This window comes from Chroicocephalus ridibundus, chromosome 8 (assembly GCF_963924245.1).
Source record: "Chroicocephalus ridibundus chromosome 8, bChrRid1.1, whole genome shotgun sequence".
NCBI classification, from domain to species: domain Eukaryota; kingdom Metazoa; phylum Chordata; class Aves; order Charadriiformes; family Laridae; genus Chroicocephalus; species Chroicocephalus ridibundus.
The window spans coordinates 11,767,849-11,787,878 of record NC_086291.1 but is presented as its reverse complement, the minus strand read 5'-3'; the positions used below and the strand labels follow the sequence as shown (position 1 = coordinate 11,787,878).

Sequence of the window (20,030 nt, the reverse complement as noted above, 5' to 3'; positions counted from 1 at the left end):
ACGAGCAGTCTAAGTCCAACTGTTTCTGCTCTTCCTTGAGCAGCCGGCAGTAACTCTGAGAGTCAGCGTCCCCAGGTCCTCCTGGCTACCTGAGAGCACTTCCTTGCCACTGCTTCTCTGGCCTGTGGCTCTCCCTCCATGGGCTGTCGTCTAGGTGGGATGTCATCTCTGCCCAGAGATCTCAACCCCTAAATTTCAGGATATTAGCTGCGGACCTAACAGCGTCTGCTTACCTTTCTGATATCCTCTCCGAAAGTGCTGGTACTGACCACTGAAGGGGAAGAGGCTGGGCTCTGTGAAGCATCCCAGCTCTCGTGGTGGATTCAGCGTTCCTTTTCCACTGCTGCTTCCTAACACGTGGCTGCAAATTGCCTTTCCCACTGATGGTCCAGCCCGTGCGCTGGCTCTTGCTGCAAACAAACACTGAAGCGAGTGGTCAGGAACAAAACCCACCTCCCGCGCCCAGCAGATGCTCGCGGCCGGTTTGTTTAGGTGCGCACCCAGCACCCCGCAGGGTGCCCGCAGGCAGGCGGCCAGCGCGCCGCTGCTCCGAGACCTCCGGCAGAGCTGGGAACCGAGCCACAGTGCCAGAGCCCTTCGATTCCCCCACCCACCCCTGTGATTTTACAGCTTCGCTGAGCAGTTTGAGAGAGAATTACAGCACCTAGAGGAAAATTTGACCACTAAAGCCCTCCAAGGAAAAAGAGCTTTGAAGCAAGCAAGATTTGGAGCCTTAAACCTTGACAGAATGTCTGTATTAAGCCCTTCCCAGCTGCCTCGCTCGAGATGAAATTTCTAGCACAATCATTTAACTTCTCCGTATCATGTCTGGTGGTAGGAACAGGGGACGGGTGTCAGGGCCCCAGGGTTTTAACTCCTTCTCTTGTGTCACTGACTCGCTGGGGGGGGGGGGGGGTTGGAGAAGTCACTCCCCACATCTGTGCCCCCTCCCTTTGCAGCTGTGATTTACAAGGAAAGATTAGAAAGCTAAATCTGAGCACCGTGGCAATGCTATGGCCAAGGCAGGGACGCGAGAACAGCCCACAGATAGGCGAAGGAGGGGAAGTTACCAAGGATGAGCGCCGGCTGAACACGCTCCCTGCCAGTTCGGGGTGATAAATACCAGAGCCACTCCAAAAAAATTCTCTGCCAGGTTTTATTCCATAAAACAAATTACCCCGTGAACAAACAAAGCCCCTCGCTCCCCTTGGGCCAAACAGCTGTGCCCTCCCATTAGTCCGGGGGAAACCGCTGCGTTTCAGCAGGAGGAGCGGAGAGGGATGTGGTCCCGGAGGGGAGCCGGACAGGCTGGCAGACCCCGGCAGCCCTTGGCCAGATCTCTTTCCCCCTCCATCCCCAGTGGGCAGCTCTGCTGGAAGGGGCCCCTTTCCCCACCGTGTAGCTGGTGTCTCGCCCAAGAGGACCTGGAGCTCGATTGCAGTCCCAGGTGTGGCCGTAACATGCACAGAAATAAATCAGTAGCTCACATTTCTGTAAGCTTATTCTGCTTGCAGACCACTGGAATCCTTCAGCAAAGGCCAGAAGCTGCTGATACCATTATTTCTGTTCGCTCTTCACACCCTTCTCACATTTAAGCCTTTCATCCTCAGCTCCATCCCACCTTTATCTCTGCCAGCTAAAAGCCACTAGATAATTTTACCTCTGACTTTCCCGGGAGCAAATGTGGACCCTCCGAAAGCTTCTAGGAAACTCAGCTCTAATAGTAGCATCTTTGTGTCAGGGATCCTCCAGCAATAACATAAAAAATGGCTAGCAGAGTTAAGGGGGAAAATCACAGCAAGGCCTGGTATCACTCATTGCTTTCGGGTTACAGTTCCCAAGTGATAACAGCTATTAGCAACACTTTGACGGCTTCCCTACCGTGGAGGGGAGGGCAGGAGACAGAAAACATGTCAAGCCATCACCTCCATGTTAAGTGATAAGTACCTATTTAGACGGCAGAGTTAAAGCTGAATGCATCAAGCAGGGAACACTTTGTGCCAAAATAAAAAAAAAAAAAAAAAAAAAAAAAGCCATATAGATACATAAAAAGCGGGGTTAGGGTATTTGTTCTGCTGACAGCAGCTGTGATGGATTGTTTAAGAAAAATAGACTCCCTGTGTTTTTCCAGGGCTATCAGAAAGCAGGAGTCCAGCACTTTAATACTCTCAAATGACTGGCCTTGAGAGGCAGCAGAATGTCAGCGGCACCGGCTGGGCTCTCCCAGCGCTGACATCTGCCCCGGCCGCCAAAGAGTGGCAGCACTTAGGGCCGGGGGCGGTGTGTGCCGGCAATTTCCATCCATCTCCTCGGGCTGGCGGCGGCACCCTGACACCCGTCCCCTCCCCTGGTGCCGCCCTGGACCCACAGCCCCCAGCGCCTGTGGGTCGGGAGCCGGCGGTGTGTTGGCACGTCTGCCCTTGCCGGCATCGCCTCCGAGCTGCCCATGGCTCGTCTGACCGAGCAGGGAGGAGCAGGTCCGGAGAGTGATGGACTGGGATTGCAGCAGCTGGCACACACGATGCACATTTGTTTCATGCTGAACCTGCCTGTATATTTATATACGTGAATATATGTTGTTCCTAATTGCAACGAGACCACTGAAACGTTTGCAGATGCTGCAGCCCACGCGGTCCATGGAGGGTGCTGGGAGCTCCCAGGGTGTGAACCTCGCAGCAAGAGCAGGGCTTACGTGGCCTCTGCTTCCTGCGTTGCCATGTTCCCAGGAAGAGCCCAAATCCACTGACACCAACGGGAACAGCCATACATCCAGGCATGTCGCTTCCCCTTGGCACGGCACAGCTGGGCTCCAAGGGGTAGGGAAGGAAACACCGAGCGGGACCAGCCATGGCAGGAGGGGCAGGAGGAAGGAGGGAGTACAGGGCTTGGACAAGATTGATGGCCTCGTTGCCATTAAGAAAAAAATTAGCCGGTGGCGGCTATCATATTAAAGGGTGAAGAAGCCGTGAATTATTTTCTTAAAGATCTTATCACTTACAATGATAATTTTACCTTCCAAAAGGCCACTTTTAATGAGGCAAGCCAGGCAAAAAGTCATGATTTAATGCCAGATTTTTTTTTCCAAACACATTTTACTGCTTTTTTGTCCATGTTTAAAAAGCGCCGGTGACCTTTTTTTATTTAGCTTGCCCCAGGTGTAATGCTCAGGCTGATCCTCTCAGGGTTTATAACCTCCGCAGAGAGTGCCTTTACCCAATGGAGAGATGATTTAAAGGGGAGGGAGAAATATGGGGCTGCACGGACACTCGCACAAGGCCCTTGCTCCATCTCTGATGCTGGGAGCCATCAGGGGAGGGGGGACTGGGGAAGGAGGAGGGTGCTCTCACCCTGATAGCCCAGCCCTGACGGGGAGCTGGGCTGAACTGGCAACCAGTTGGGGATGAGCTGGCTGGTGGCCTTTCCCCAGGGGGACAAGGGACATCTCAGCATCAAGGCTGGTCCCCACCATGCCGAAGTGGCTGGTCCCCGAGGTAGGGAGCATCTCTGCACGGCCGTATGGCATGCCTGTCTGCACACACAGCAGCCAGCAGCGAGTTTTTGGGGTGGGAAACCAGAATTTGGGTCTGCCCTACAGCGTGGGCGTGCACGAGGGCTGGGAGGACACATGTAAAGCTGCTTTTTCCCTCCACAGTCGTCCTCCCAGATGCCGGTTGAGAGAAGGATGGGGATCGTATCACTGCCCCTTCCCCGCTTGCTTCCCTGGGTGGCAGTGAGCGGGGTGGGTGCAGGGGGCTGCAAATCCTCAGCTTGGCACGCCGTGGCCAGGCATCCTGGCTGCTTAGCTATTGGAAAAGAGCCTTAACATGGCAATTTGGGATAAAAGAGGCCAAAATCGGGATGGCAGAGAGGGTGGCCTAATGCGAAAATGAAAGGCACCCTGATGGTGAGCGCCTTTCCTGTTCCCTTCGCCCCTGAGCCTGCATCCCTGCCGGCCCCCGTGGCTGCCTGAAAGGCAAAGTGTGGCACGGCGCAGGGAAATGAGAAAAACAAATGAAGTCAAGTTTCCTAAGAGTGAAGGGGAAGTGTGACTTGGCATCTCTAACGCTGTGTTTAACATGCCGGCGAGGTATTTAGAATTGAAGTGCTTGCACACAATTTAAAAATAGACAGTTTATTAATCTAAACTGCAAGTGTATGTAGAAGAGGCCTCGAGATTGACATCTTTGGGATTAGTTTAGCCCTGCGTTTTTCCAGAGGTCATCGCCATGGTGCTCAGGAGGTTTGTGGAATAAATGGGGCCGGCGTTCTTCCCAGGACCACACGCTAAAAACTAATACATAACGTTTAATTTACTGTCTCCATAGCTAGCCCAACCATTTTTCACATAATAATATTGGATTAGAGCTACCAGAAGCTGAGGGGGGAGCTGGAGGCGGGGAGGGTTTTTCTGTCTGTCGCCGAGGAATGGGGAGATGGGTATTTTTTCCCCTTCTCTAGAATACATTGGAAGACAAAACGGATTTAACCCTGCCAGCTCCAGGGTGCTTGGCTTATTAGAGGAGGGAAAGGGCATTAGCACTGCTGCAAGCAGGGCTGCTATTCCGAGTCACACCTGAAGGCTTTGAGCCCCCATCCCTCTGTTTTGTAGGACATGTGTAAACCTGCTTCTTCAGAAATGGCCCTCTGTTTAGAAAATAAACTAAACAACAGCAGGAGCTTATCTTGCACGCCGCTTCGCATGATTATGGGAGGGCTTCTCCAGAAGTAAATGAGCCACTCACCAAAACCGATTGCGGTTGGGTTTGGCCAACACGTGAGGCAGGAGATCCCCCCTGCTCTGCCCGTCTCTCTCCTGGGAGGCAGAGGCCGGTCTCCCCGCACAGCCCTCGCTGCCTGTCCCCATCCCTGCGGGCTCCCACTGGCCCTCCCAGCCCCTGGCATCACCGTCGGGCTGAGTTGAGGAGCGTGCCAGCCCCGAGATGTGGCCAGCAGCACCCTCGGCATTGGCAGGATGGACCATGCCTGGGGAGATAACCAAGCACCCAGCAGATAATTCCCCCGTGACCCCTTTCAGGATGTCACATCTCTGCATGGCAGAGCCATGCGTCATGGCAAAGACCTGCAGCGCAGACAGGGATGCGGCTCTTGCCCTCACGGCAAGGCTGGCAGCTCATGCCTGTGGCGTAGAACGTAGCATCCCAAATCCTCCTCCCCTGCCTCCATCCCGAGCCTGCCTTCCCTCCGTGCCCTCTATGCTTTTCTCTCCGGGATTGCTGTCTGAGCCCAGGGGATCGCATCCTGCTGACTGAACCGATTTGTATGCTGAGTCATTTTTCCACTCGCTCATATCTTTCCAAAAAATGCACATTTTTTTCACGTTTCATTTCAGCCCAGAGGCAAATGTTTCTGGAATACTTGCCTTTCTCCAAGGTATTATGCTTTTTAATAATGTTGTCACCACACTTGACCTGTCCAATTCAGATGATATCTACACTTCCCTTCGCAAACATACACATCTCCGAGCAGTCATTTATTGTCGAATCTTGCCAGCTGATTCTCAGAAACAAACATCTGGAGAGCTGCATTTCCAGTGTACATTTTTCACAATGTATCGGGCTATAGTTAGCCTAGTTTAGCTAAATTTTATTTTAAATTAGAATTTTAAATGGCATTTTTCCCTCAAACTCTTCCAATAATAAAGTTCACTTGCAACTCAGTGTACATTTTTTTTAGATGCCGTCAAACTCACGCAGTAATTTTCCCACTAGAGTTCACTGTGTGTAGAATTTAGACTTACCTACTATTGACTTGAAGTTTATCAGTGATTTCTTAGGTCTCAAATATCACTGATCTTTTTAACCTTCTAAAAGGGCCTTTTTTTTCTGTGCTACTTATTAAAATAAATAGCATCATTATGGAAGGAAGAGGCAGTTGCGCTGCAAAGGTGCGGAGAGCTTTAGTGCAGTTTACAAAGCTATTGAGAGATTTAGTGGCACTTAGAGGGGAAGACAAGCGCACGTTAGCACCGCTCCACGTCAGCACGCCCTCGCCTTCCCGTCTCATTTGTGTGAATTTCTGGGGTGGTCCAGATTGTGGACCACAATGATGTGCTGCAGCATTTCCAGCGGGGACCGATTCTGCCCCCAGCCACCAGACGTGGGGACAAAATGATTGTCCCTTTGTTGCCGGAGGCATCTGCGCTTTGCTAGACCCGGCAGCCCGGTCCCCTCGTGGAGCTGGATCCCACGGGAAGCGCAGAGACATGTCCCCACACCCCATCAGTCCATCCCAGTGCAGCCCCACAGACGCTCCCCGTGGCTTTGAGGACAGCGTAGCAAGGGGCAGAACGCTCGGCGACGCTCACAGCATGAATTTCTCTTTTCTCTTGCAGTCAATTTTGTTGTCGGCCTCAATCAAGCGGGAAGGAGATTCTCCGACAGCATCACCCCACTCCTCAGACGACATCCATCACTCGGACAGATACCAGGTAAGCAGGTGGATGCCGTCGCTGGGCTCAGCCTTAGGCAGGGAGCCAGCTCGCCCCGTTGCCCGCAGCTCTCTGTGTGTGAGAGCACCGGCTCTCGGCTGTGCACCACTGCCCCAGCCTGCCCACCCACAGCGTGGGGACACGAGCAATGGGTCCCTCACGCGGCCACGAAGGCGCGCTTTTGTCTGCAGAGTCCTTCCAGCTCTGACTTTAAACCGCAGCCGTGCAAAACTGCTTTAAATCTTTGTAGAGGTTTCTGTTGCATTATATTTATCGTCTCGGTCACTGCCATGGCTGTATTTGTCATTACTTACCCCGTGCCACCGGGAAACTTTCAGAGAAGAGTTTTTTCTGTAAAACAGTGAATGATGTCAGCCTGCAGCAGGCCAAAATTCTCCATTTCATGGGTGTGCCGCTGCCCAGAAAACTGACTCATGGCTCCCACCCAATACAGAAATGGTTTGGGACCATTCACAGCCATGCCTCCATGTTTTATAAAACACCTTCTGCCCAGAGGAGCAGCAGGTCTTGGCTTGTGACGCAACGAGTAAAAGTTGAGGGAGGTGGAGCAAGAAAAGAGGAGAAAGGCAGCAGCACAAGTACAGCTTTGCCTGTTGTAAGTCTGTCTGTATTTTGGGGGCAGGCCGGCACACTTGACTCCGACTCAACGCGCATCTGTTGGGCGGCAAGCCTGCGCTCAGCCACTGGCTTCAAGTAAGCTCTGAAAGGTAGCGGATAAATTAATGGTGGTCTTCAGCACAGACCCAAGTGTGCCTCTGCCTGCTGTGCAGACAGGCTGGGTGGGCCATGGCTGTACCCGTCACCCTGTGTCCTGCGGTGCTCTGCAGCGATAGCCTGTGCCCAGGGTCAGGCGGACGGTCAGGTCTTCCTGCATCAGCCACTTGGCGTGTGCCAGGTCTGCGTTTGGATCTGCAGAGGGAGAGGCTGATGACCAGCGCTGGGGCTGTTTCCGAGCAGCCTCAATTAAAGTATGTGCTCCTGAAGACGGGTCCTATTAGCCGCAGATTTGGACGTTTGTTGCCCATTATTCTCTCCTCTGTCCTATTTATTGGTTACGTTATCAAATATGGGCCAGATGCTCCATTGTGTGCTACATATTCCCACGTAGCCTTCAGTTATAACTTGGTGTCACATCACAAGTCACTTTACCCTTGTGTGAATGATGAGACCTGGTGCAAAGTACGAGAAGCAAAACCCTGCAGAAGATACAGAAATGCCCGATTCAGGTAATCCCGCTCCCTTTCCTGCCTGTTTATTAAGGCTAATAAATAAATCATGTTCTTTTCAAAAGGGCATGGAAAAGACTCTTGCCGTGGCTCCCTTTGTTGGAAAACACCCCTCCCTTTCCTCTCCTCCAGACTTCAGTCTCTGTGAAATTGGTGGCCCCTTGCAGTCCTCCGTTCCTATAAATTTATATTATGTCATACTTGAGGACAAATATTCCATGTGCTGAGTCTAGCTAATCTCTAATGTGTTTTAAGTTTGTGAGTGTATTTTATGGAGGGTTGCAGCCCTTAATGCAAATGCGTAATGGGAGCTGTAAGTCTGCACTGCAGGGAGGAAAGACCTCTGGGGCCCGATTTTCATTTACGCTTGTGCTGGCTGCGTTACGCTGCTCTGGCAGCGTAAAGGGACCTCAGCGTGGGTGCCAGGGTTGTGTAAAGCCTCAGCGTATCCTTAATAAAACCACACCGCGAGTGCGAATTCAGTCTTCCTGGCTTACCAAGGGAAACGCTTAGGAAGCAGAGCAGAAGACTCTCATGGTGGTGACTTTAAGGACTGCAAAATTTAGCTTTCCATATGCAGAGGTGTGCTGGGATTACGAATGTCCCTTGTGTTGTCTGTGATCTAATCGTGACTATACAGTGTATTAGTAACAGGCTGGAACGTGAGTTATTGGCGTATAGGTTTTCAGAATTCCGGTGGCTTGGTTTTCTTGGTCTTCCTGCTTATTTACCGTGGGGATATTTAGGGAAGAAGGAGATTTCTGAATAGGAACGCTGCAGGAATACAGGCTTGCACAGTGCTTGGGCTGCGTGCGTTGCTCCCCGCGCTAAGGGAGCGGCAGCGGAGGCAGCGGGGCAGCTCTGGGACGTGGGGAGGGGGAATCGCCTCGCCTTCCCTCTGCCAAGCCTGGTTGCTGGAGCTGGTACGTGGACTCTGATCGGACCAAGGTGGTGGGCAGCTGGTGTAGCGCAGGACCTTGGGGTATGGGTCAGTGGTGGGTGCTCCTCTGAGATACAGCATGTCCTGTCAGCTGGGGCTTTTCCTGCGCTCCGAGTAAAAATAAAGCCATTTTAGTTGGATTTAGATACCACCCTTCCTCGAATCCCCAGTGGAAAAAGTCAACGGCAAATTATAAAGCTTTCACCATACTGCAAAGATAACATTTCAGGCTCAGAGAGAGACCACCTTGCATGGGTCAGTTGAGCCCACAGAGCATTTGTGGCTGAATACCAGGTAGAGTAAGTGAAAGGCACTACTCTGCCTTGGTGAGGCAGCACCTGGAGTGCTGTGTCCAGTTGTGGGCTCCCCGGTTCAAGAGGGACAGGGACTGCTGAAGAGGGTGCAGCAGAGAGCTACCAAGATGATTAGGGGACTGGAACACTTCTCTGATGAAGAAAGGCTGAGGGACTTGCGTCCCTTCAGTCTGGAAAAAAGACGGCTGAGGGAGGATCTTATCAACACTTATAAATACTTAAAGGGTGGGTGTCAGGAGGATGGGGCCAGGCTCTTTTCAGTGGTGCCCAGCGACAGGACAAGAGGCAATGGGCACAGACTTGAGCATAGGAAGTTCCACCTAAACGTGAGGAGGAACTTCTTTACTTTGAGGGCGGCAGAGCACTGGAACAGGCTGCCCAGAGAAGTGGTGGAGTCTCCATCTCTGGAGACTTTCAAAACCCGCCTGGACGCGTTCCTGTGCAACCTGCTCTAGGTGACCCTGCTGTGGCAGGGGGGTTGGACTAGATGATCTCCAGAGGTCCCTTCCAACCCTATGATTCTATGATTCAAAACCTAAAGTCCTTGTCCAGGAAAGGCTCACCTCCCTCCACCAGAGCTCAGCGGTGAGCGTGCCCCCTGAAAGCCAGATTAATTAATTAGAAGGGTAAACCCAACCATCAGCAGCTTTGATTTGGCAAGCAAGCACGTGTATGAAACCACGGCTGCGCCTCAGCTGGCAGGCAGAGCTGGGAGGCGCAATGGGGTAAAACCAGCCATCACCTGGACTTGCCAGCCGCCCACCATCTTCTGACACAGCAAAACGCGTTGGGGTGGGTTTTTTTTGTTTTTCCCTCTGAAGAAGGAGACGCAGGTTGTCGGTTGCCAGAGTGAAGACCCCAAAATGTGGGTTTTATCCCAAGAAACAGAGTTTGGGGGGGGTCGGCAGAGCAGGGAACAAATGGGATTCGCGGGCGCAGGAGCCTGCGCTCTACCAATTTCTACCCCCCAGCTCCATCCTGCCCTCAGGCTGGTCGGGTCCACCGGGGCCATCCTCTGCCACTGCCGTGGGGCAGGAAACCCAGGAGGAGCCAGGTGCCAGCATTCCCATGGGATGGGCGGGAAGGCCGGGGCTCCTCTTCCCAGGCCCAGGGGCTCCATGGCGGGGCTGGGCAGGGACCCAGGTGGGGCCTCTGGGCCCCCATTGGCCACGTACCTCTGGGTCTTGTGACCCCTCGGGCCCTGATTGGCCAGGTGCCCTTGGGCCTCAAAGGCCCCTCAGTCCCTAATTGGGCAAGAAAAGTTGAGGAGCGGTCACTCCTGGTTCCTGATTGGTCAGCAGCTCTCAGTTACCATTGGGTCCAGGGCCCCTGATTGGCTAGTGCTGTTTGGCCTAAAGGGCACCCAATCCCTACTGGACAAGGAAACCCAGCTTCCAGTTGCTCCTGGGTCCTGATTGGCCGCCTGCCCCTGGGTGCCAGTTGCCCCTGGGCCCTGATTGGCCACATGCGTTTGGGTGTCAGTGGCTCCTGATTTCTGATTGGCCAGGCTCTCTCGGGTGCCAGTTACCCCTGATCCCTGATTGGTCAGATACGCCGAAGTTCCAGCCGCCCCTGGGCCCTGATTGGCCGGGGCTCGCCGGGCCCTGCTGCCGCCTGTCGGTTGCCATGGGAACTTCTTCCACTCGCGCCTCTCGCCGCCGGTTTCCTGGTGAACTTTCACCCGCTCGGCGGGCGGGTCACATGACCGGGGCCAACATGGCGGCGGCCGCTGGGGGCTGATCGGCGGCGCCTGCCGGGCCGCGCCGTATCCGCCCGCATCCCGGGCCGCTGGGGGGGGGTCCGCCCCGGGGCCCGCGGCCCCGCTGCCCCACCGGCCGCCCGCGGCTATGCAGAGCGGCAGGAGGGGGCCCGGCGGCGGGGGCCGGGAAGAGGTGTGTGCGCGGGGCGAGGAAGGGGGGGGGCCGGGCCTTGTTTACCGGGCGGGGTAAGGGGGAGAGGGGCGAGTTGTTTACATCCGTCGCCTGCGGGCCCTGACACTTCTCCGCTCTTGTCTCCCCTCTGCAGACCTTCCTGCGGGTGCGAGCGAACCGGCAGACCCGGCTGAACGGTGAGTGTGGTCCCGCGCGGTGCTCCGGGCCGCCCCCGCCCCGCTCCGCCGGGCCTCTCCCCCGGCCCGGAAAACTTCCCAGAGTTGTGTGGGGGAAAAAAAAAAGAAAAAAAAACACAAAAAAACCCTCAGAACCCCCTCCGAGCGCAGGGCCGGGAGCTGCGACCCGCCTCGACGTGCGGCTGGTGGGGCGCAGGCTGTGTTGGGGTGAAACCCCTTCGCGTTGGTTCCGGGCTCCCTGCGGGAAGCGGTTCTCCCCGCTGGCATCCCACCAGCCAGGTCATCTGCAGGCCCTGAACCTTGTGTTTTAAACGAGGGGGCCGGGCTGCTGTGTTTCCACGGCTCACATGGCAGAATCTTGCAGTAAACTTTTTAAACCAGCAGTCTTGAGCGTCTGTGCATCTGACGTCATGTTTTGGTGGTTTGTTGTTTGTTGTTGGTGTTTTTTTTTTCTCTCTCAAACCCCCAGGTGCTGGTGTGTTGCTTTTATTTTTGGGTGCTCCTAACAAGAGCTAAACAAGTATTTCTAGTGAAAAGTGTCTTAGTGTTTGAAAAACAAATCAGAGGTCACTTTATTTTAGAGAGAAAGTCCCATCGCTGTCTTTGTAAATCAGAAAATAAGCTGAAAGTATACTTTTTTTGTTTAGGTTGAGCTGAAGAAGTTGAAACTCTATTCACAACGTTGAGAGAAGTCAGAATTTACCATTTAAATAGTAACAATATTCTGTCATCTGATTTTGTATTGCTGCTAGCTGGTCTAATATGTGCCATTTAGTCAAAATTTGGTTGTTTGGGCTATTGGGAGGCTTGTTAATTTTGAGCTTCCTGCTGTGATAGTTTGAGATAACACCAGTGACGTTGTGTTGGTGCGGTTTGTTTAGAAGATAGAGATAATTTAACAAAACAGCAAAAGGCTTTAGAGTGTATTGATACCAAAATACTTTGCTTGAATTTGAAGTGCCACATGTTTAGCGTAGTCTTAAGCAAATAAAAGTGAGTATTACTAAGTTATGGATCCAGTAACTCTAAGTTATACGTAACTGAATTTGGAGCTCGCTTGGAGGTTTTTAAATATCAACCCTGAGGGCTAAAAAACCTGTGAACTTTTGAAAGTCTGTTAAGTCATACAACAAAGAGATGAGTCGCCTTGCATCAGTTACAGGTAACTGCTGGCAGGTGTGCTCACATCTGCGCTGCGAGATGAGTGCAGTGAGCCGCCAGCGTTGGCGCGTGGACCCTTTTCCTGACACAGAGACTTCAGATGGCTGAAATGCACTCAGGTATTGCTCTGCAGTCACTTCGTTTGTGTGACAGAGGTCTCTGGAGTCAGTGATGTCAAACTGTTCCTTTATCATTTTTGGATAGCTGGGGCGAAGTTCCCACCTTCCACCTTTTTTCAGGCCAACAATGTGCAGTTACCTTATTTTAAATTAAATAAAAAAAAAAAAAAGTCTGAGCCAGGCTTGTGAGGTTCTTGGTGTTGTGGAGTCTTTCAGCATGAATGAAAGCTCTTGATGGCTGCGTGCTCTGCTGAACTGGCTCAGTAGTGCTTTATGCTTTTGACTTCAGCCCAACGTAGGGCTGCAGCACAGTCTGTGTAGACTGCGATCTAGGAGCTCCTCTTGGGCCCTGTTCTTGGGATGATTTTGTGAACCTGGGCTCATCATCTAAAGGAGGCTGCTAGTTTTGTACAGCATATTTGCATGGGTTTTGCCGAACCTTTTATTCTTTCTGTACGCACTTTTTGGGGTATGGTGGTGAGCAGAACAGCCATATTCCCGGTGAGGGGATTTGGTTAATTCATATAATGCCCTTATAACACTGGTATTTCCTGTCCGTTGTGTTGTACACCCTAACAGTCCTATGTCCAGGTGTTAGGGAGCTGGATGCAGAAATATTAGCTGAAGTGCTTTGGGTCACAGAGAAGGTCAAACTAGATCAGAACTGGTTCCTCTCAACCTTAGCTTTTTACAAATCTGATTACTTCTGTTCCCAGAACATACCTGTAGCGGTGCCTGGTTCAGTCCTGCGCTGTTAGATTAGCGTCCTGCCAGGCAGTTGGGTAGGTTGTACTGCTCCTTCCTACACACGTGACTTTATATTTGTGACCACTGCACTCAGCCTGCTTTCTTGATTCCTCCTCCGCATTTGTTTGCACTAAAATAACTTTGTGGTATTCATAAGCTTTGCCACGTTATTGTTAAACAGTTATTTAAGCAGTGTTGCTCCAGATGGAGAACACTTGAGTGCTTTGTGAAAAAAAAAAAAAAAATGCTTATTTGTCTATATCTTGTGTTTTAATGAGCTTCTAATCAATCACACAATTTTATAGCTTGCTCTCTGAGAATGGTTTCCGTATTACCGTTAGTTTACATTGACAAAAGTTATGTAGGATTTGTCCAAAGTTCTCTGGCTTTTTGTTTCATATTCTTATTGACACACTGAAGGAACTTAGGATATAGAAAATGCAGTCTACTTGTGAAAGAAAAATCTATTTCCTTTGTTTTTATTACGTTTTAAGTGTACTTTTGAATATTGTTGTAACCAGTTTATCTTGCTATCTCTGTCAAGCTTCTTACCAGCTGAGTTCCAGAATCACTTCTGGAAACTCCTCCCATAGAAAGGGGCCCCACGGTGTTTGCTCTTCTCCCACATCATCCTTGACTCAAATCTCAGCTGCCAAGGCTTTTTGTGCCCGAGTCCTGTCAGATCTCCTCGATGTGTTCCGTCCTGTTGTGGTCACTTGGGAAAGTGCAACAAGAGCTAAGGAAGGAGAAGGCAGAGAGGGAGATGTCTTCTGTGAGCTGCTGTTGGCCTGGCTGCAACATGACTAGGTCCTGGTAGTTACATGGTTCACAGGTACCTGACGGTCCAGAATTTTAATTCTGTAAGTCAAACCTTTGACTTAAATTGAACTGTAAGTAAGGTGAATACATTTGCAAGCTCTGGAGCGGGAGATTAATGTTCTGTCTGTTAGACTCTCGGTTGAGCGTTTGTATCTGAACTTCCCTGTCAGCCTCAGTGAGTTAATCCCGCACCTCTCACCTGTGCTAAACTCACTTTGCAGAGGTTGTGTCCTTGTGAACCCAGGAGTATGAGGTGCTGATTCCTGACGAACCCATGTGATAAAGAAGGCATTTCTTTCATTCGCCTTATTTCCAGTGTTGCCAAACTGGAAACTTTCAGCCACCCTGTAAATTGATGCTTATGGGGTTTAGCAGTGCGGAGCAGGTTAGGTAGTCATTCAAAATTAGAGGCACAAAGCTATGGGTTAGTGTATCAGAACATGGGTTCAGCAGGTTAAGTAGGTGCCAACCTCGGAGAATAGTGTCAGATTGAAGGTTGCTGAAAATCAGCTGTGTGGAAGTTCGGCCATGTAAATGTGAAAGCCCCACTGAGACCCTTCTGCGAATTTGGCCCTTAATGTTCTCTCTCTGGCAGATGAGCAGCAAATTGTACATAAGGTCTGAAACAGATTCATTCTTGACCATCTGTTTTCTTGCTTTAGCTTGTTCTCGAGATGGCTTTTTGTGCTCTGCTGTTGCTGCCTTTGTTTCCTTGGATCAGATGGTCTCGGATAAGTTGATCAGCCACAGAAGCTTTTTGTGATAGGTCTAACAAAGTATAACCGCTCCTCTCATAGATTTGCAGAGAGTGGGTGCTTGAATATCTTTGATTCAAATTTAGGGGTATTCGCAAAGTTGGCATTCTCAGTAGCGTTGTAAAATAGGTCCTTACAAAGCTCCTTTTGCACCTGCCTGAGAAGCCGATTCCTGTATCGGTGGCAACCATAAGCCTGCTTCTCCGGGCAGACCTCTGTGGAGGTGGTCACCGTGCAGTTTGTTGTTGAACCACCACCAGCATGTTGTGTGCTTTTGTAGCCGATGGGTGGGGGAGGAATAAAGCTAGATGATTTTCACTGGAAAAGAGACAAAAATGTTTCCACTTAATTTGATTGGCCTGCCATTGCAGGAGCTGCTAATGATGTCTGCATGGGGCTCAGGGGACCACTCAAACTGGTGGAGGGAATCATAAGAGATATTGCTAGTAACTTAATCATCTCCTTTGATGCTGTGGTAGAGGTTTGTATAGTGGCCACTGCTAGATGCTGTGTAAGAGCACTTCTGAGGTAATTAGTGCCTGGTCCTGACGGTGAATTTTTGCCTGGGGAGGGGAGTACCAGTGAAAACTAAAACCCATTAGCTTTTCTCTCAGGAAGTTTTGCTGGGCTAGAGAATAACATGATATTTAAGCATTAACGAGGTTTAGCCTTGATGGGGAGAGCTTGTTGTGAGGAAAAAAAAAAAAAATCCTCTGTCTCTGCTGCCTTATGGGCAGAGGTGTCTGTGGACGGGGGTGGGCTGGCTCCTTTGGTTAACGGTTGGACTTGATGATCTTAAAAGTCTCTTCCAACCAAAACGATTGTATGATTCTTCTCTCTGCACCCGTGGGAAGGCAGGGGTCAGTCTGCCCTCAGCAGTAGAGGCTTTGTCAAGTGCAGTTTGGCTCCTCCTCTAGTGCAAGCGGCTTCTTACCTTGCATAGTCCCTAAAGACCCTGTATTAGGAAGGGGAAGAGCAGCTCCCTTAGCCAGCACAGCTCCTAAGTGAAGTCAGAGACTGTAACTGAGCCTCTGGCCCTTGCAGAGGGTCCCAATTCTTGCTCACCTCCATGCGCTACTTTCTCTCATTCATACACCGTGGTGACTTAAACTCCCTGGGTGCCCTGGGTGCCCGACGGTTTAGTGTAACCCGAGGGAGAACGTACGCATGCAGCAGGAGCAGTGCGAAGGGTAATGTACATCTGTTAAACGTGAGGCCTCGAAGGTGCTGAAAGCCCTTGGATGGCCTAATAATAATTATTAATGCTAATAAAAATTAGTGAACTCCTCACCTCCTGGCAGAAGGCGGGAATAATAACTACGGAGTCTTTGTTCAGTCAGAGATAAGAATGGGTCAGCCTTGTGCAAAAACCTCCTGCCCTGAGCTCCGTCCTCTTCTTGCATCCAGCCCTCCGCTGGCTGCGTTTTTATCGTCCTGAATTACGAGAGGGAATGGCTCTTTTTTTTATTATTATTTTTTTTATTTTTCTTTTCCTCCCTCTCCCATGCTTCTGTGACAGGGGCGAGGGGGAGAGGGATTAGTGAGCTAATTAGAAATGATCGCATCTATCAACGCTAATTAGCAATCCTGTGGTCTCACTTGCGTGTTCTTTTGAGCTGCTCCCCTTCGGGACAGAGCCACAATCACCCCCTGCCTTTGGGGCCGCTCCGTCCCTTCTGCGCTGATTGGAAGTGATAGCCAGGCTGCGTGTCGTGTCGGGTAGGGACGATGCTGCTCGGGATGTGCTTTCCAGGCTGCGGCATTCCCTTTCGGTCCCTGCTGTCACCAGGGGCACCCTGGGCCTCCGTGGGCACAACGCTGCCGCTGCTAATGACCACAGAATGAAAATGGCAGGGGGATTTGTTTTCAACACCTCTTTCTTCCAGTGGCTTTTTCACTTGTGGCACTAAGACTTAAAAGGCTGCTTCTCGGCGGAGCTAAATGAGCCAAGAATAGGGGTTGTCTGCGGAGTCTCACGTGGAGCGGGAGCAGAGTGAAGTTCTTTCCCACCTCTGCACTAACATTTCAACAGGTGGTTGTTCTGGCAAAGTGGCCCCAAAGAATTTATCAGTGCAAAGACCTATAACAAGTTGTCTTTCTATTATCGCTGCTACAGAGCATGGACTGGAGGATGGCAGTAAAAAAGTTAAAAATACTACTAAACTTGCCAGGCAGGCTGACTTAGCTGAATTGATTGGCCACAGGGAGTTCTACCAGAATAATTAAACTGCTCTTTCCCAATGTTTCTCTGTTTAAAACCAGAATGAGGTGAGAGAAAGAGGTGTCTACGATCAGGACAGAGGAGGCTTTGTTCCTGTGTTTTTCTCTGGTCAGATAGAGGTTTGCTGGAGAATGTCCAAGTCATGTCTGATTCCAGCCTCCTCCCCTGTTTTGTGCTGGCTCTGCAGACCTAGTGAGGCAAGGAAAGAGCATCCTAAACTTACGCAGAAGAGCCATACTGGAGGATATAGGTATTCACTAAACCAGAACTTCAGAAGTCTCATGTGCACTGAAGTACAAACCAGAAAGAGCATGGCTTAACTCTGACTACTTTGGTAACAGAGCTGGGTGATGTTAAAGGGGGAGGAAGGATAGTGGTTTGGGGTTCAGAAAGGGGAGAGAACACAGATGACTTTTTGGGAGTTAGTGTTTTATTTAAAAGTGGAGCATAATTCATGTGGGCACAATGGAATTAGCAATAACACTTCATGATGTTTGCTTCTGCATTGCCTGGAAGTCAAGCAGTTTACCTTCTGGAGTAGAAGCTGACAGTATAGGTAAAATAAGAGATTTAAGCAGACAAAATAGAAGGAAAACTATTAAAATATCCCACTAGGAGTACTGAAGTACCTGAAGCGTGTGGAGAGGCAGGTGGGCTGTGGAGCTGCGTGGAGCAACACAGGGAGAGGGTTGTGGAGCTTCAGCAAATGAAGTTTAGATGACTGATGAAAGTGGTGTGCATTTACTTGGCATTCTCCGTTGTTCAAAGTGCCAGGTCTCAAAAACACTTTCGTTGTGGTTTGAAGTTGCTGTTTCTTATTCTAGGAATGTCACGTTTGCAGAAGCCTTTTCAGGATGCCAGGAGGAAGACTCATTTTGGAGGGAGTTTTCATACAAATCTGCCTCGTGCAGTGAGGAAAAGCAATGTCCAGGGAATAATTTGAAGCCTTATTAATCCTGGGGCATCACGGAGTGTAGGGGATGGTGAATATTCCTAATTCTGGTCTGCAGCAAAGTATATCCTAACCCAGAGAGTCCTGAGTCCAGGGAAGCCAACAAGAAAGCCCTGAAAAAGTCCTTTCAGGTCTGTGTTGGTGTGTTCAGATGAAATTTTAAAGCATCCACATCACCAAGTGACTTATAAACTTTAGAAAGCGATTGATAGAAACTTTCCCATACCCCTGTCCTTCTCTTCCTGGCATTCCAGCAGCTTTCTCTGACTTGTTGGCTGCAGGGAGCTGTTGATCCCACGGTATTTGGGCATGAGGGCTTTCAGAGCACGCCACAGCGCTCACAATGTCAGTAACGATTTCTGGCTAACACAGCTTTTTGATGGTGTCATCTCTCATTATCACATGGGCTTTCCTTGGGCTTTTCCTTGTCTCTCATTCAGAATTTTGACCTTCCTTATTAATTAAACAGCGACTTTCCTGCAGCCAGTGATTGAGTTATTCAGTAATACCTGCCTAAAGCCATCGTAATAAAGGACAGAAGTTCTTTTTAATGCAAATAATTTGGTTCCAGATGTTTTGATCACATTAAACCATGGCTCAAATTAACCAGATATTGGATTAAGCAACAGGCTACCTTGGCTGCTTTTTCTAATCATCGTGATTCCCAACATGTTTGTTTCCCAGAGTGTGCCCTCAAGAAGGCAGCGTAGCCCCAGTTTTCCTCCACACGAAAATAGTGAAATAAAAATAACAGAGGGCACCAGAAACTATGTAACGTAGGTGCTGCATTTTTCACAGCCAAGATCTTTCCTCCCCGTAAATGTTACCTGCTGCTAAGATGTTTCTCTGGCTTGTTCGTGGTGTTCTGCGAAGGAATTATTCAGGGAGAGGAGACTCTGTGGTCCTGGAAGTGATGGTTATATACCTTATCCAAGGCGTTTTGGGTGCTGCGTTATCCTTCTATGGTCTAAGCAAGTTCCTGTATGGGGAATGGATGTGTTAATGGGTGGATCTTAGATTTAGAAGGCAAAATCCAGAACAGGATTCAGTGGCTTGATCACTCAACTTTGAAAACAATTTCTGGCTTCCAAGAGAAAGTATTTAACCATTTGACTAACTTACCTGGGGATGTGCAGCAGATATTCCCTCTTCTGGTTATGAAATCCTGAGTAGCTGCCTTGCTGAAATCGGGCTGTACTCAGCCACAGGTTACAACTTTAATCTGAGAAGTGCTACGTAACAGTCTCTGTACTGTTTACGGAGACCAGAATAGGGAGTTGTAACGGGGTCTTCTGGTGTGAAATCTTACCATTTCTGACAAGGGTTTATTGCTTGGAGCTGAGCAAATAGAGAAGAGTGTGAAGCTACAAACTTGACATGTCTTCCTTTTTTCTTTCCCTGGTTTTTCCATGCAGCTCGGATTGGAAAAATGAAACGGAGGAAGCAAGACGAAGGGCAGGTATGTCCCCTCTGCAGCCGACCTCTGTCAGGATCCGAGGAGGAGATGAGTAGGCATGTGGAACAATGCCTTGCAAAGGTAGAGGCGCAGCAGGATCGCCAGCTGCCATTCCCTTCTCCCTACTCCCAGCTTTGTCTGCAGTTGACCTAACACGGGGCAAAAACTAACATTGCTGAGCTTGCAGGCAATGCTAACTGTGTCTCCCTAAGATCTGTAGTCACTTCTCTTTGTCTTGGAAGATGGATTCTTCTGGATTTTTCTCTATGTTGCGTTAGTAACTTTTTTACTCCATGCACCCTTTTGCAGTTATTGAAGTCGAAATTGTAGACTGCAAAGGTAGAGCTGTTGAAGTTTATGAAGCCTTTTATAGGACTTCATGCTTCCTATGTAGCACAGTAAGAAGAGTTCTTTCTGATATCTGCCTTTGACAACATTCGAATTATTTTTTTGTTGGGTTCTTTTGTACCAGACTGGCATTCGTAAATGTTGCATGGCCATCTTAGTCCAGGAAGTGCGTTTGAGCAGAACTGTTGTCTTGCTGTTCATCCCAAAGACGGCAAGGAAGAAGGAGGAACAAGCCCTAGGGGAGGGAGAGGGTTGTGTCATAGGGCTTTCTGTGCTTGTTTCTTGGGAAAAGCCCACAATAGAGATGATAACAAATTCATTCTTGTTGCCTCAAGAGGTGCATGGTCTAGGGAGAGGTATCTTTTGATCACTGTGCCCCAAAAAATATGCTCTAGGAGAACATTCCTGCTGGGGGTCAAAGGAATCTGTGGTTTA

General features: G+C 50.0%; 1 protein-coding gene across 2 annotated transcripts in view; it reads left to right on the top strand.

The window, feature by feature from the left end:
• The window catches only part of RNF220 (ring finger protein 220), a 235,206-nt gene that overhangs the window by 164,722 nt on the left and 50,454 nt on the right, over positions 1-20,030 (top strand). Inside the window, exons 5-7 of one of the 2 annotated variants that reach the window (XM_063343584.1) lie at positions 6,353-6,448; positions 10,975-11,017; positions 19,207-19,250. In XM_063343584.1, the coding sequence (XP_063199654.1) occupies positions 6,353-6,448; positions 10,975-11,017; positions 19,207-19,250 (183 nt within the window). Of the gene's footprint in view, positions 1-6,352; positions 6,449-10,624; positions 10,842-10,974; positions 11,018-19,206; positions 19,329-20,030 lie in introns of those variants that run through there. The other variant, XM_063343583.1, reaches the window with a different exon arrangement.